At 42.1% G+C, this 18,093-nt stretch overlaps 1 protein-coding gene across 1 annotated transcript in view; it reads left to right on the forward strand.

Annotated features, from left to right (window-relative positions):
• The window catches only part of ESR1 (estrogen receptor 1), an 829,643-nt gene that overhangs the window by 378,131 nt on the left and 433,419 nt on the right, over window positions 1–18,093 (forward strand). The window contains exon 4 of the mRNA XM_029596558.1: window positions 1,302–1,418. Coding sequence (XP_029452418.1) covers window positions 1,302–1,418 — 117 coding nt within the window. The remainder of the gene's footprint in view (window positions 1–1,301; window positions 1,419–18,093) is intronic.

The following is an 18,093-nucleotide window of genomic DNA, read 5'->3' on the forward strand; positions in this document are numbered from 1 at the left end:
CTCTAAATGAACTTAATAGCAGGTAATGGACTTCTCCTCCAAGAACTTATCCAATCCTTTTTTAAACACAACTATACTAACTGCACTAACCACATTCTCTGGCAACAAATTCCAGAGTTTAATTGTGCGTTGAGTAAAAAAGAACTTTCTCCGATTAGTTTTAAATGTGCCCCATGCTAACTTCATGGAGTGCCCCCTAGTCTTTCTACTATCCGAAAGAGTAAATAACCTTCCTGAAGCCTTCCTGAAGCTCGGTACTCTATCTCCTTGGTAAACTTGTTTGTTTCACTGAAGACTCCATCTTGAATGGCTTCTTCTGGAGCCTCTTCATTCTGGCATAATCTGTCTGGGGGCTTTTTGGCTGAGGTGCCCTTCCCTGAGACTTCCTCCTTGTTCTAAGACTCTATGAACAAAGGGGCCTCCTGAACGAGTGCTTCCTGATCAGTCTGGTCCTCACTTAGTGGTTCCAGACTATAAATGTGGGAAGGGAAGGGAGGGTTCAGCAACTCTGGCCTCACCTGCATCTTTCTCCCTTCCCTTCTGCTCCTCTATTACTTCCCTACTGGATAAAGCCTACTGATCTAAGCCTTCCTGGCATATGGCAGGAGGCGGGTGCTCCTCTCTTGTTTGGCTGACTATTTTGGGGAAAATTAATCAAAATGAAAAAGGGCTGTTTCAGTTCAGATTCCCTATTTGATTTAGATGAGTGCACATCCCATTTTTTTTTTACACTGTGCATATTCTGTATCTGATTAGCTTAGTCAATTATCCAATAATTACTGCACTTGGAAACTTGTCCCCACAATGATGAAGAAGAGGAATATTCTTCTAAATAGCATGCCTTCCTGTCTATGGATTAGTCTAATTTAGATGAATGATTTCATGAAAGACGGTAGTGAGGTCATCTGTTAAAACTGTACAAGAGATACGGCCTGTTGTGCTGTAGGTTTGTTTCTATATTGTGTCTATTGGAAAAATGTTTAGTGCATAGGCCTGTTATTAGACTTTTGTGTGCCACTGCTACCATATACACAATTGTATGTTTATGGTTTCTGAAAACAAGATAACATTTGTGGGTTGTTCAGTATTGAAAGTAAAATGTCAAATCATTCATGCACTTTACTGAAAATCATTTTTTCCCCATGATTAGAACCCTAAATGAAATGTTAATAAAAAATATAGTTTCAGTTAGGTTTTCACAATGGTGTTTAAGATAGAAGTTCCTGACACTAACTTGATCAGCCACTTTAGTTTCAGCTCCGGACACTCTGTAAGCAATGTTTATTTGTTTTCTTCTACAGGGCACAATGACTACATGTGTCCAGCAACCAATCAGTGTACCATTGACAAAAACAGAAGGAAGAGCTGCCAGGCCTGTCGGTTGCGCAAGTGTTATGAAGTGGGCATGATGAAAGGTGGTATGTACAATCCACTAGTCAACTATTAATGCACAGAAAAAGGGCATGATGCTTTGCACAGCAGGGGCCAGGCACTAGACTTTGCAAATTGGACCTTAAGTGACCTTGCATGCCTATCAGTAAAGGATCTGCGGAAATAGAATATTTTTATATCATTAGCATTTTGTGAATAGTCAATAAAATTTGTGTGCCTGTGAAACAGTTTGCTTCAAACTTCATGAAAATGGAGAAATGGGAAATGCACTCAGTAACATCGTAAATGATGACCAAAGAAGGGCAAAATGGTCCAGCCAGTCTGCCCAGCAGATGTTTAGTGTTGTAACTGCTGTTCCATGGAAGTTACCCCTTTGCAGGTTATCCCACCAATGGTTATCACAGGTTGTTCTGTTTCTTCAATTTAATCCTCTAATCATTAGGAATCTTTTGTGTTTATGCCACGTGTTTTTGAATTCTGTTATCGTTTTTGTCTTTACCACCTATTCTGTGAAAAGTATTTCCTGATGTTGTTCCTGAATTTACCCCTTGGAGTTTCATGTCATGTCTCCCAATTCTAGTTTCCTTTCCATTGGGAAAGATTTGATTCTTGTGCATTATTAATACCTTTCAAGTATTTAAACGTCTGTATCATATCTCCTCATCTCTCCCGTCCTCTATGGTATATTTAGATTCTCACGTCTCATATGTCTTATGGTGCAGACTTCACACCATTTTAGTTGTCTTTCCCTGGACTGCTTCCATCCTCTATCTGTCTCTAACCTTTATGAGCACAGTACTCAATGTGAGCCTCACCAATGACCTGTACAGTGGCATTATCATTTCCTTTTTCCTGCTGGTTATGCATCTCCCTATGCAGCCCAGAATCGCTCTGTACCAAGTCACTGCCTTCTCCCCTTACTTCGCTACTGTCAGATCTCGAGGCCTCTTTCCTGATCCATGCATGTCTCTTGCCCCACATAAAATACAGCTACTTTAGATTTGTGCACTCCAACGACTCTGTACTTCTGTGAACTGAATCCTAGGTGCCAAACCTTTCACCGCTCCTCGAGCTTTCTTAGATAACTTCTCATTCTCTCTACTCCTTCAGAGGTGTCCACTCCATTGCAGATCATAGTGTCATTTGGAAAATGCCTACATTTTTCTTCTGACCCCTCCACAATATTGCTCAGAAAGATATTGAAAAGAACCGGCCCCAGAGACAATCCCTGAGGCACTCCACTAATCCCCCTTCTCTTCTCAACGTGAGTTCCATTTACTACTACCCATTGTCATCTGTTAGTCGACCAGTTTCTAATCCGCTCTGCCACCTTGGGACCCATTCCCAGGCTGCTCATTTTAATCATAAGCATCCTATGTGGGACTGTATCAAAAGCCTTTTTTCAGATTATTTATTTTATATTCTGCTTTTTGGCACTTCAAAGCGGATTACATTTAGATATTTCCCTTGCTAAAATCCAAGTAAACCACATGAAATGCCTACCCTTGATCTAATTCTCCAGTCACCTATTAAAAAAATTCAGATTCCTATGACCCTACCTTTCACTAGTAAAACCATGTTGCCTCAGATCCTGGAGCCTGCTAAATTATAGATGGTTCACTATCCTTTCCTTCAGCGGAAGTCTCCATTCTTTTTCCCACCACCGAGGTAAGGCTAACCAGCCTTTAGTTTAAAACCTCCTCTCTACAATCACTTTTGTGAAGCAGGACTACAACTGGACTTCTCAAACCTTTCATCACCTCTCCATCTCCAAGGATCTATCCAAGGGGTCCTTCAGTGGACCCTGCAGTACCTTTCTGAGTTTCCTTGGTATTCTGGATATATCACATCTAGCCCCATGGTCTTGTCCAATTTCAATGGTTTCATCTAAATGTTCTCCTCTGTAAATGCACTCATAAGAACATAAGAAATGCCATTCTGGGACAGAGCAAAGTTCCATCTAGGCCAGCATCTTGTCTCCGACAATCCTGGTCACAATTGCCCAGTAGAATCCCAAAGAACAGGTCCAGTCCTCCTTTCTTTTAACCAGGATAAGCAATGACTTTCTTTAAAGTGGTTTCTACCATTTTGCCCAGTACCAACATCAAACCCATTAGTCTGTAGTTTCCTGGATCACCCCAGAACCCTTTTTAAAAATGGATGTTACTTTGGCCACCCTCCAATCCTCAGATACCGTAGCTGATTTAAGATAGACAACTAATAAGAAGTCTGCAATTTCATTTTGTAGTTCTTTCAGAACTCTTAAGTTGTGTACCATCTGTTTACAGTGATTTGCTACTCTTTAGTTTATCAATTTTTCCTATTACATCTTCCCAGTTCACCGTTCCTCTGAATCAGCACTCCCAAGAATATATCTGGCGTAGATATCTCCCCAATATTCTCCTCAGTAAAGACTGAAGTAAAGAATTCATAAACAGCCTGATTTTAAGAGGGCCACGCGCGTAAATATCGGGGGTTATGCGCATGGCCGGGCTTTGCGAGCGCCGTATGCATTTTTCGGAAGGGCCCGGCCATGTGCGCGTAACCCCTGTTACGCGCTGAAGTTCTGGGCCTCTCCAAAGGCGTGGGCCGGGGCGGGTTCTAGGCAGAGAGGGGCGGGGTTGGGCGGGCCAGGACAGCACCATTAGCTGCTGTCCCGGGGGAAGCGCATTCCAGCAGCTGCTGGCACATGGAAGATACTTCTGCTCCTCTGGAGCAGAAGTAAGTATGAAAAAAAAAAAGGGAGTTAGGTAAGGATAGTTTAGGCGTCAGGGAGGAGAGGAAAAGAGGGAGGAAGGACAGGGCTAGGGTTAGTGAAGCCTATTTGCGTTGCCGCGCGCACTTTTTTAAGATCTCCTCCTGCTGCGCGTGTGACAGACAACCGCTCGCACATGCACGCCGATTATAAAATCAGCCGTGCTTTGTGCATGGATATCGCATTTTATAAAATGCGCACACCGACGCTCGCATGTGATAAAATAGTCGCGACCATATGTCTGCGCCGGGAACCTCATGCACATGGATGCCCGTTTTGTGTTTTTGTTTTGTTTTTTTTAAATCGTCCCCTAAGGCAGTAATATTGAGTCACTGCCTGGTTTGCAAAATTAGCCAGATAAACTTATCTGACTAACTTTGGTGGGATATTCAGTGGTGTAGCCACACTATTGAATATAGCTGGCTGTCTTCAAGAAATAGCCTGAAAGTTTATTCAGCTAACTTCAGGACTGCTCTGTGGCACAGCCAGAGTTAGCCAGATAAGTTATCTGAATAACTGAATATCAGAGTTCGCCAAATAACTTTTTCGGCTAACCTAACTTCCTGCAGAATGCCCCATATAATATGGATACATTTTAGCAGGATAATGAGATATCCTGTTAAAGTTTAGCAGGATACTTGCCCAAAATATTCACAAGTCTCGCAAGTTAGGGAACGTGCAATCTGTCTAGCAAGCCCAAAATTATGGAATTCACTCCCTGTCGAACTACGGTTACAAACGAGTCTTAAGACATTCAAAAAGGATATAAAGACCTTGCTAGTCATGAAGGCATACCAAGATCCTCAACAATCCACTCAATCCTCCTTACTTACCCTTCTACATCCACTCCATGACATTTTCTCTCTTTTATATTTTGCCTTTAATATTTATTTCCTTTTAATGTATACATTTAACCCAGATTTTATTATTTTTTGCCTTTTTTAACTAAGCACTGTATTCATATGTTTTAGAAATTGTATACTTTTAGAAAATTGTTGTGATGGCTCCAACTGAATGACGGTATATAAAAAAAATAAATAAGTAGCATTTAGCAGGATAATGCATGTTACTCAGCTAAATGCTGCTGAATGTGGACCTCTTATCTTTTCTGCTATGGCCTTGTCTTCCCTGAATGTGATTTTACCCCTCAGCTATCTAGTGGTCCAATCAACTCTATCAGGCTTCTTGCTTTGAATATACGTGATAAAGGTTTTCTTTTGGGGTGTTGCCTTTCTGGCAAGCTTTTTTTCAAATTCTCCTTTTGGCCTGCCTTGTTAATGGTTTGCATCTTATTTGCTAGTGCTTATGATCTTTCCTAATTTCTAGCTTCTAATGTATCTAGCTTCCAATTTTTGAAAGATATCATTTTGGCTTTAATAGTCTCTTTTATCTCAATATGGCCTGGATTTTCTAACATCGCAGAGCTTTTTGAATCACATGGTACTGGGGGGCGGGGGGGGGGGGGGGAAGCGGGCCTGTGAAAGCCAGCAGCGATCGCACCACCACGGTGTTATCGCTGCCGGCTTTCGCAAACTAATAGCACCACCGCGAAAGGCAGTGCTTTTGGGCGCGTTACTTGCAGCAATAAGGATTCTTACCTTTTCGCCGCCAGCGATGTCTCTGCCGCGTCCGCCCTGGTGCCGCCCCGACTCCTCCCCTTCTGGTGCTGACGCTGCCCCGGCTCCGCCCCGATGTAGGTATCGCGTGCGCTGGCTTACTAGGGGCAGAGTCGGGACGGAGTCCTCACCGGAACAGGAGGAGTCGGGGCGGCATCGGGCGGACTCGGGGCCACGTTATCGCCACCAGTAGTGCACCCAATAGCAGCACCTTTCACTGCCGGCTTTCGCAGGACCGCCCCCCATTTCGCCCGCCCCCTTTACCGCGGGATTCACAAATCCCTGCGGTGTTAGAAAATCCAGCCCTATATAACCATGCCAGCAGTCATTTGGTCTTCTTTCTACCTTTTTAAATGCATGGAATATATCTTATCTGGACCTGCAAGTTTGTCTTTTTAAAAAACATCCACTACGCATTCAAACTTTTAAACAGCTCTTTTTGGGGTTATTTTCTAAATAATTTGCTCATTTTATCATATTCTCCTTGTTTAAAGTTAAATCCTATTGCAGTAGTTTTCCTTAATGTCTTCCCTTCAGTGATTATGTTAAATATGATTAGGTTATTATCACTGTTACCTCTCACAGCAGATACTGCATCACAGATCTAGAGTATTCCCCGTCTCACTGGTTCCAGGACCATAAAGCAGTTATTTTAAAGCATCTAGAAGCTTTACCTCCCTAGCATGACCCGATGAGACATGGTTCGGAGAGAGGTATCTTTAAAGGATACTAATGATGCATTAGAATTAGGGCATCCCGACAGTGAGGTTCCAACAATTAGAAAAGTAGTCCAAGTGCCTGTAACTAAAAACTCACCTGAGCTAAAAAATTCTAACTTATCCCTATCAATTAAAAAGCAGAATAAAAATACAAACAAAAAACAAACTTTGAAATGTTTGTATGCCAATGCCAGAAGTCTAAGTAGTAAGATGGGAGAATTAGAATGTATAGCAGTAAATGATGACATAGACTTAATTGGCATCTCAGAGACATGGTGGAAAGAGGATAACCAATGGGACAGTGCTATACTGGGGTACAAATTATATCGCAATCACAGAGAGGAGCACTCGGGAGGAGGTGTGGCGCTTTATGTCCGGGATGGCTTAGAGTCCAACAGGATAAACATCCTGCATGAGACTAAATACAAAATTGAATCTTTATGGGTAGAAATCCCTTGTGTGTCAGGGAAGACTACAGTGATAGGGGTATACTACCGCCCACCTGGTCAAGATGGTGAGATGGACAGTGAAATGCTAAGAGAAATTAGGGAAGCTAACCAAATTGGTAGTGCAGTAATAATGGGAGACTTCAATTACCCCAATATAGACTGGGTAAATGTATCATCGGGTCACGCTAGAGAGATAACGTTCCTGGATGGAATAAATGATAGCTTTATGGAGCAATTGGTTCAGGAACCGACGAGAGAGGGAGCAATTTTAGATCTAATTCTCAGTGGAGCACAGGACTTGGTGAGAGAGGTAACGGTGGTGGGGCCGCTTGGCAATAGTGATCATAATATGATCAAATTTGATTTAATGACTGGAAAAGGAACAGTGTGCAAATCCAAGGCTCTCGTGCTAAACTTTCAAAAGGAAAACTTTGATAAAATGAGAAAAATTGTTAGAAAAAAAACTGAAAGGAGCAGCTACAAAAGTAAAAAATGTCCAAGAGGCATGGTCATTGTTAAAAAATACCATTCTAGAAGCACAGTCCAGATGTATTCCACACATTAAGAAAGGTGGAAAGAAGGCAAAACGATTACCAGCATGGTTAAAAGGGGAGGTGAAAGAAGCTATTTTAGCCAAAAGATCTTTATTCAAAAATTGGAAGAAGGATCCAACAGAAGAAAATAGGATAAAGCATAAACATTGGCAAGTTAAATGTAAGACATTGATAAGACAGGCTAAGAGAGAATTTGAAAAGAAGTTGGCTGTAGAGGCAAAAACTCACAGTAAAAACTTTTTTAAATATATTCGAAGCAAAAAGCCTGTGAGGGAGTCAGTTGGACCGTTAGATGATCGAGGGGTTAAAGGGGCACTTAGAGAAGAAAAGGCCATCGTGGAAAGATTAAATGATTTCTTTGCTTCGGTGTTTACTGAAGAGGATGTTGGGGAGGTACCCGTAATGGAGAAGGTTTTCATGGGTAATGATTCAGATGGACTGAATCAAATCACGGTGAACCTAGAAGATGTGGTAGGCCTGATTGACAAACTGAAGAGTAGTAAATCACTTGGACCGGATGGTATACACCCCAGAGTTCTAAAGGAACTAAAAAATGAAATTTCAGACCTATTAGTAAAAATTTGTAACTTATCATTAAAATCATCCATTGTACCTGAAGACTGGAGGATAGCAAATGTAACCCCAATATTTAAAAAGGGCTCCAGGGGTGATCCGGGAAACTACAGACCGGTTAGCCTGACTTCAGTGCCAGGAAAAATAGTGGAAAGTGTTCTAAACATCAAAATCACAGAACATATAGAAAGATGTGGTTTAAGGGAACAAAGTCAGCATGGCTTTACCCAGGGCAAGTCTTGCCTCACAAATCTGCTTCACTTTTTTGAAGGAGTTAATAAACATGTGGATAAAGGTGAACCGGTAGATATAGTATACTTGGATTTTCAGAAGGCGTTTGACAAAGTTCCTCATGAGAGGCTTCTAGGAAAAGTAAAAAGTCATGGGATAGGTGGCGATGTCCTTTCGTGGATTGCAAACTGGCTAAAAGACAGGAAACAGAGAGTAGGATTAAATGGGCAATTTTCTCAGTGGAAGGGAGTGGACAGTGGAGTGCCTCATGGATCTGTATTGGGACCCTTACTGTTCAATATATTTATAAATGATCTGGAAAGAAATACGACGAGTGAGATAATCAAATTTGCAGATGACACAAAATTGTTCAGAGTAGTTAAATCACAAGCAGATTGTGATAAATTGCAGGAAGACCTTGTGAGACTGGAAAATTGGGCATCCAAATGGCAGATGAAATTTAATGTGGATAAGTGCAAGGTGATGCATATAGGGAAAAATAATCCATGCTATAATTACACAATGTTGGGTTCCATATTAGGTGCTACAACCCAAGAAAGAGATCTAGGTGTCATAGTGGATAACACATTGAAATTGTCGGTACAGTGTGCTGCGGCAGCCAAAAAAGCAAACAGAATGTTGGGAATTATTAGAAAAGGAATGGTGAATAAAACGGAAAATGTCATAATGCCTCTGTATCGCTCCATGGTGAGACCGCACCTTGAATACTGTGTACAGTTCTGGTCGCTGCATCTCAAAAAAGATATAATTGCGATGGAGAAGGTACAGAGAAGGGCTACCAAAATGATAAGGGGAATGGAACAACTCCCCTATGAGGAAAGACTAAAGAGGTTAGGACTTTTCAGCTTGGAGAAGAGACGACTGAGGGGGGATATGATAGAGGTGTTTAAAATCATGAGAGGTCTAGAACGGGTAGATGTGAATCGGTTATTTACTCTTTCGGATAGTAGAAAGACTAGAGGGCACTCCATGAAGTTAGCATGGGGCACATTTAAAACTAATCGGAGAAAGTTCTTTTTTACTCAACGCACAATTAAACTCTGGAATTTGTTGCCAGAGAATGTGGTTAGTGCAGTTAGTATAGCTGTGTTTAAAAAAGGATTGGATAAGTTCTTGGAGGAGAAGTCCATTTCCTGCTATTAAGTTCACTTAGAGAATAGCCACTGCCATTAGCAATGGTTACATGGAATAGACTTAGTTTTTGGGTACTTGCCAGGTTCTTATGGCCTGGATTTGCCACTGTTGGAAACAGGATGCTGGGCTTGATGGACCCTTGGTCTGACCCAGTATGGCATTTTCTTATGACATCTACCCAATCAATACTGGCGTAATTGAAATCTCCCATTACTATTGTACTGCCTAATTTGGTAGTATTTCCTTGCCTGTCTCTTTATCCTGGTCAGGTGGATGGTAGTATACCCCCACAGCTATACTTCTCCATCGCACAGGGAATTTCTCTCCATGGAGATTTCATAGTGCATTTTCTTCCCTGTGGTATTTGCTATCCTGTTTGACTCATTTGTACTCTTGCCAACCTGCAGCAGTCTCCTCCAGGGTCTTCTTTAGTGAACTGAACTATCTGTTTATAATTTCTGCTTTTGCCTCATCTCCCCTTGCCATCTTTCAGTCTTTAAGTTCCAGCTCTGGCCTTCCTCCTTTCTCTGATGTATCTGAAAAAATGTTTTATCACCTCTCTTTGCCTCTTTCGCAGTCCTTTCCTCTCCACTTCAGCTCGGGCCATGACAATTTTCTTCCTTGCCTCTTTCACTTTTCTTCCCGATATTCTCCCCCGTGTTTTTCTTTCTGCGGTTCCTTGTACTTTCTGATCTTTTCGTCTTTACGAAGCTTTTGTAATTTTCTGACAATGAATAAATAAAAAAAAGAAACATAAACAAAGCATTTATGAGAAGGGTTTACCACAAGCGTTGCACATTTTAGAGTCCGAGCTGCTAAGGCTTTTCTCCCATTCTCTGTCTATATGAAAAAGGCATAAGGCCATTGGCGTTCCAAAGGCATGGGTTTTTATATCTGAATACCACAACAGTATTGTTTAAACCCTGTGGCCATAGAAGTAATCGATATTTAATGGACTGTGGTAGAAAAGAGTCAGAAATAGATGTGGCAAACTGGCAGCATGTGTGGTATAGGTGGTTCGGGTGAGACTTCTAGCCTTGGGGGAATAGAGGATAGGGGATGGAGTGGTGAATATACGGGACAAGTAATCCGGCTAACTTTAGCTGGATAAAGGCCTCAATGATTTATAGATAGATAGATAGATAGATATAGATACTTGGGCACACACTTAACATTACCTACCTTTCCTTTCTTATAGTCCGGCACACACACTTAAAAATTGCCGCGTGTGTGGGTGTAAAGGTGTGAATTACACAAAAACCATCAATAGCAAGTCACTATTATGAAACCTACTTAAAGAATGAACTATCAATAACAGATCCATATTATGAAAGCTAAAGAATGAACAGGAAATCAGAACCTCTATTGAATCTGTCTGGATTCAATGTCTGCTACAGAAATCTGCTAATCTGTGGACTGCTAAAGAGCTTAAGAATGTTTGTTGTCTTCTTTGATTTCATCTGCTACCTTCAGCTACTGTCAGTTTTGGTAACCGACTCATTTTCATGAATTAGACAGAAATGCCTCTCCAAGTTCATTGCCACTGTCTTCACTTTTGTATTTCTCTGGTGTCTCCTTCCTTTTGTCTCAAACTTAGTAATAGTACAACCTTTATCTATTTTGATTTTTCACAGGAATATGTAGCAGTCAATCGTTTTTGTGCAGCTAAACGTGTGTTTACTCATGTAAAAATGTGGGTTTGAATGTTGCCCCACTACCCGTGCAGATAACAGTATGTGCGTTGTGAAAGAGCACATAGATACTTTTTCTATTTATACTCATATACTGCCCCTTTTTGTAAAAGGGAACTCAATGCAGTTTATATCTAAACAGTGTAATACTTCAATACAACATATAATAAGTACAATAATATTAATAAAAATCCCTAATACAGGCCTCTCATGTTCCTGCTCTCACTTGCGTAATGAAGACTGCATCACATTGCTAAAATAACACTCCCTCTCAATTAATGCAGTAAATTCCTCATTTTATTATTTTTTTAAAATTTATTTTAGATTTATATTCCGCTTTTCGCACTTTTTTCAATGCTTCAAAGTGGATTACATTATCAAACAAAATACAGCATATTATAATACATCATAATAAAAATGTACTATAATAGCAAAGTATATATAAACAAAAATAAATATTCCTTAATAAAACTACAAAACATCTTCAATACACACCCAAAAACCCAAGCTCACTAAAACCTATACTACCACGGCAAGGAACAATGCTCTGCAGACTAAACACCCACCAAACCCAAGTAGTCCTAAGGGGATCCCAAAAGAGCGACTCCTTTTGGATCACCCCTTCAAATGCAACCCTACAGGAGCAGCCCCCCCCCCCCCTTCCCTGACCAGCACTGGTTTTATGGCTGATGACATCACTCAGGGGGGCAGGACTCAGGTCCGGTTCTCCATAGCTCCGGTGGTGGTTGGAAATAGTTGTGCAGGGGGGAAAATCATTCTCTCTCTCATTGCCAGACGCCCATGTTGGGTTTCCCTGGGCCTGGCTGCAGTTATTCTATCTGCTCCCTGGCTGGTGCCAATCTTATGTTCAGCACCGGTGAGATCAGGGGGTGGTGCTTAGGTCCAGGTCCCCAGGGCTCAGTTGGTGATTGAAAATGAATGTACAGGGGAAAGCAATGCTTGCCGCTCAGACCTTTAATGACAGGGTCTCTCTAGGCCTGGCTCCGGTTCTGTCCACTCCCCAATCAGTGCTTGTTTTATGGCCGGTGCTTATGATATCACTCATCTTTTACCTGCAATAAAAAGCGGGCGGTGTATATGTTTTTCACTTAACGTACAATTAAACTTTGGAATTTGTTGCCAGAGGATGTGGTTAGTGCAGTTAGTATAGCTGTGTTTAAAAAAGGATTGGATAAGTTCTTGGAGGAGAAGTCCATTACCTGCTATTAATTAAGTTGACTTAGAAAATAGCCACTGCTATTACTAGCAACGGTAACGTGGAATAGACTTAGTTTTTGGGTATTTGCCAGGTTCTTATGGCCTGGATTGGCCATTGTTGGAAACAGGATGCTGGGCTTGATGGACCCTTGGTCTGACCCAGTATGGCATTTTCTTATGTTCTTATGTACTTTGCACCTTCTTCAAAAGAACCCGTCTTTCTGCTCTCCCATATTGTCAAAGGGAATGCCACAGGCCGGCAGGCAAGCTTTGCAGCCAGTTTCAAAATCACCCTCTAAAACAGCAAATTGGTTTACAGATCTGTAAAATTATTAATTTTGTCCCCAGCTAAACCAGTGAACTCATGGACTTACTACGAACGCCTGAATTCTTTTCCTACTCTTGATGGGATTTTTTTTAAATCTCTGAGGCATGTAATCTTTGCATAGGATAGATCTGTGGTTTATTTGATTTGATTATTTTCGGAGCCCAGTTGTTTCCTCCTGCTCCTTCTGGATTCCAGAAATGGGGCTTAGATCTGGTACCTAGAGCCTTCATTCGCAACAACCTAGGGGTTTTTTTTCCCCCTTATTTCATCTTCTGTCCCAGCTCACTCGGCCCAGTTCTTGCATCAACAGTCCTAGGCCCGAGTCCACGCATTGGGGGCTCCTTCCAGAACCCTTCTGCTATTGGCCCTAAATCCAACCCCCTGGGTGTTACTGTTGCGCAATGGCTGGGCTTCCCTGCCCCTAGGAGCCGTGAAGGCTTCCCCCAAATCATTCCCTGCCTGAGTGAGGAATCAAAGCCAGGCCCTCCCCGGGACAGTGTATAGCGCTGTCACCGAATCACTGGGCAGGTCCAAAGCAGTCTGTCGCTGTCTGTTGAGTTTTTATGTGCATCAGGCTGGGATGTTTCCAAAAAAATACTTCATAAATGAGTTACTGCATTACTGCAATGACAGATTCATTCAGAGTTTGCAATGTTATCATAATTCTATCACTGATTCCTAAAATCAAGCACGTCAACACCAAGTCATAATTTTTTTAAAACCTTTTTTTTCCCTAGGATTCTGATATTTATTACAGCAGTTTTGTTAGTTTTCAAAAGTGAAAGTCGTATTTTTAAATGGGGATAACTACCAAGGGTGTCAGAAATATATTTGAAAAGAAAAAAAAAATCATGAGAGTTCTTTACGTTCCCTTCCTCCCACACACACTGGAATATTCGTTTATGGACTCTGCACGTTGAAACTTTCAGCACTTGTTTCGCAAAACATTTTCCCATTACCGAAAGGGTTATCACATATACTGAGCAAGCAGGCACAGAGACAATGAGAACGGTGATAATATGTAGTTTAAATGTGCACTCACCTACCCTGGATGAGGCAGATGCTGGCATGAATCACCGTATAATGGTCCGAGCTCTTCTGACATGCTGGCCACTTGTACTGCAGGCTTATTCAGAATTTGCTGTCTGTTCTCAGTCTGCTGCACTAACATTGGACAATCACAACATATATTTTTACTTTAGAAGAACATACTGCACTCCCAAAGTTCAAGTGTACGCCCACATCTACTGCCCACCCACCACATGCTTTTTTCTCCTTTAGCGGACAGAGAATTTGTTTAACACAAATTGTTCTGGAAATATTAGAATTATACCACACAGGACCTACGCTATTGCCTGGAAATTGAAAAAAAAAAAATTAAAACAAAACATCAGTGATAGGAGGTGGAGCTGTAACTGCCTTAAAACGTTTCATGATCCCTCATTGTTAGGGAGGGCCACATTAATGATTCAGATAGCACTAAAAAAAAAAAAAGGATGTTTGGCAGATTTTCCAAACTCCTGATTCACTAAAGAACATAAGAATATAAGATATTGCCATGCTGGGTCAGACCAAGGGTCCATCAAGCCCAACATCCTGTTTCCAACACAGGCCAAAACCAGGTCACAAGAACCTGGCAATTACCCAAACACTAAGAAGATCCCATGCTACTGATGCAATTTATAGCAGTCTCTATTCCCTAAGTAAACTTGATTAATAGCCATTAATGGACTTTTCCTCCAAGAACTCATCCAAACCTTTTTTGAACCCAGCTACACTAACTGCACTAACCACATCCTCTGGCAACAAATTCCAGAGCTTTATTGTGCTTTGAGTGAAAAAGAATTTTCTCCAATTAGTCTTAAATGTGCTACTTGCTAACTTCATGGAATGCCCCCTAGTCCTTCTATTATTCGAAAGTGTAAATAACCGAGTCACATCTACTCGTTCAAGACCTCTCATGATCTTAAAGACCTCTATCATATCCCCCCTCAGCGATCTCTTCTCCAAGCTGAACAGCCCTAACCTCTTCAGCCTTTCCTCATAGGGGAACTGTTCTATCCCCTTTATCATTTTGGTTGCCCTTCTCTGTACCTTCTCCATCGCAACTATATCTTTTTTGAGATGCGGCGACCAGAATTGTATACAGTATTCAAGGTGTGGTTTCACCATGGAGCGATTATAGAGGCATTATGACATTTTCCGGGTAAATTTGAAAGATAAAATTCCGTAGCTGATTGGGCTGATTTTACTTTTATGATGGTAATGCCACAGAGGCCTGTTAAGATCCGCGGTATAGAGTAGCTACCTTACAACAAAAGTGAGCTGGAAAGGGCAGCAATGAGAACGAACTGAGAAACTTATTTTGGTGGAAAGTATATTTTACACAGGGTTCTTCCTATGCTGATATTTTTTTAATGGTATTTCTTTTTCTATTACAAAATATCTATCCTATCATGGGTGTTCTCCTGTTTTACTGAGTACCTATTGGGTTGTCTACTTACTCCATTTGCTGTTACTCTGGTCAAGTACTTCAGAGATTTACTGCTAGTTTAATAAACTATAATGCAACTCCAAGAGATATCTAGAGCCACCTTATGTGTTTGCTATACAATTAGTACTTAGCGCCACTCATTGGACAGCAATGCTGCCAGCTCTGGTATATCCAGTGAGCAGATTCTTGAAAATCCATATCTCTCCTTTACTGTCATTTTTTAATAACCTTATGACATCAGAAATGCTGAGTGACTTATTCTGGAACATCTACCTTCTAGAAACTAGAGAATGGCTTTACAACATCATAGGTTTGACTATCCTGGATATCAAGAATGTTGGCACTAACTACAAAAAGAGAATGATGGGCAGGAACAGAGGTTCACTAAACTGTGAATCTCTACATTCAGATGGTGTTTGAAGCTGAAAGCACAATGTGTATGCTGGCAAAATTCAACAGGTCCCGTTCCATCCTGCTCTATGGGGCTAATGCACTAACTAAAGTTTGCGTCACGATCAAAAATGGCGTGCAGGTAAAATTGCAACTTCTGCATTAAATGGAGCCGAACTCGTGAAGTTCTTCTGAGCACAATATTCTGAGGAGTTGGAAAGACTTCAAAATAACGATTAAGCAACAAAACTTTAAATGCTGAATAATGACTGTTTCCCCTGGCTTTCTGTCCTTCTGACACATATTGCACAGTGCACAGCTATACGGCCTTCCTTGAGACATGTGCCACTATATAACAGAATCCTTCCACCTTCCAAGCCTACACCAGTTAGAGAGATGCACAGATATTTATTTTCTTGACTTACAACTATTCCTCATTGCCAGAGAACATTTTTGCAAAGGTTGAAGGTTAAACTGTATTAAGCAAACAGAACAGATCTGAAGCCAAAGCAGAGAAAACAGAAAAGGGGAGCGAGAGACTCTGCATGCCAGAAATTGCATAGTCAAAGATATATTTTACTGAAACTTTTTTTCTGACATTTTGGTATCCCTTTCGTGGGATCTGTATGGTATGCTCTGAAATCCCTGTATTCTTCTGGAAATGCTTGTAGGATAGGTAATTCAGGTTGTGAATGCTTTTCTAAATGCTGTACAATCTAGTCAGGTTTATCAGATTTATTTGCTGAGATGCCATGGCTGCTGTTCTCAGCGGTTAGAGTTAGTTAGTAATTCCCATCATGCTGTGCTGCTTTCTGGCACCATCCAGGCTTGTTCTTATTCCAGTGGCTCATCCTTTAGGCTGGGAAATGATAAGCGATTGCCAGAAATGTATCACTCTCCAGGGCCAAGCAAAATAAAATGTACATCAAGGCCAGTAGATGAACTGTTCATCAGTCATCAGGTCCTAAAGCGTGATATATATCTTGTCATCCCACATCACCACTTAACCTGCTGCTTGAGCCACTGGTACAGGATCAAAATGCCAAAACAGGGCAAGCTGTTAGCTTCTGGCACACAGTATCAGTGCTTATCTAAATGTGTCTATGCTGCTGTGTGGAGCAAGACATTCACCTATGATATATGAAGCACTGATCACATTTGAACTCGGCAGTCAGCTTAAAGGATTAGATTTGGAAGCAGTCCGGGATGTTTTTCATTTCGCCGATTACATTGAATGCGGTCGTTTTATCTGTGAAAGCCACTGTGCCATCTTGATCAAATAGTAGTTAAAAATCATTGCATATCTCTTGTGCTCTGACGTTTAAATTGGAAAATGGTTTCATTTCCTGCATAACCAGCTGTGGAGAGAGTGAATCCTTATGATCCAGCCATGCCCTCCTCCTCTTCTGCTGGCAAGGTACTTCAGCGTCACAGTTATGCAACCTGAAGAAGGCCCAAGTTTGAGCAACCCCTCTGCCCTTCATTACTTGATCCTGAAAAGGTTAAAAACAAAAAGACCATATCAAACCAGAGAAAAGCAAATAACTATTGAATTGCCAATAACATTAGAGCAAGCTACTAAAATGGTAGGAAACCAGTAGAGGAAGGCACACAGGAGCTTTGTCAGGGGCTGATGATTGCTGAGGCTGGCAACCTGATCACCTTCTGCTAGGGATGTGAATCGTTTTAGGACGATTAAAATTATCGTCCGATAATTTTAATATCGTCTTAAACCGTTATGGAACACAATACAATAGAGATTCTAACGATTTATCGTTATAAATCGTTAGAATCGTGAGCCGGCACACTAAAACCCCCTAAAACCCACCCCCGACCCTTTAAATTAAATCCCCCACCCTCCCGAACCCCCCCCCAAATGAGTTAAATAACCTGCGGGTCCAGCGGCGGTCCGGAACGGGCTCCTGCTCCTGAATCTTGTTGTCTTCAGCCGGCGCCATTTTCCAAAATGGCGCCGAAAAATGGCGGCGGCCATAGACGAACACGATTGGACAGCAGGAGGTCCTTCCGGACCCCCGCTGGACTTTTGGCAAGTCTCGTGGGGGTCAGGAGGCCCCCCACAAGCTGGCCAAAAGTTCCTGGAGGTCCAGCGGGGGTCAGGGAGCGATTTCCCGCCGCGAATCGTTTTCGTACGGAAAATGGCGCCGGCAGGAGATCGACTGCAGGAGGTTGTTCAGCGAGGCGCCGGAACCCTCGCTGAACGACCTCCTGCAGTCGATCTCCTGCCGGCGCCATTTTCCGTACGAAAACGATTCGCGGCGGGAAATCGCTCCCTGACCCCCACTGGACCTCCAGGAACTTTTGGCCAGCTTGTGGGGGGCCTCCTGACCCCCACGAGACTTGCCAAAAGTCCAGCGGGGGTCCGGAAGGACCTCCTGCCGTCCAATCGTGTTCGTCTATGGCCGCCGCCATTTTTCGGCGCCATTTTGGAAAATGGCGCCGGCTGAAGACAACAAGATTCAGGAGCAGGAGCCCGTTCCGGACCGCTGCCGTTCCGGACCGCCGCTGGA

The sequence above is a fragment of the Rhinatrema bivittatum genome, chromosome 3 (genome assembly GCF_901001135.1).
Source record: "Rhinatrema bivittatum chromosome 3, aRhiBiv1.1, whole genome shotgun sequence".
In the NCBI taxonomy this organism is placed as follows: Eukaryota; Metazoa; Chordata; class Amphibia; order Gymnophiona; family Rhinatrematidae; genus Rhinatrema; species Rhinatrema bivittatum.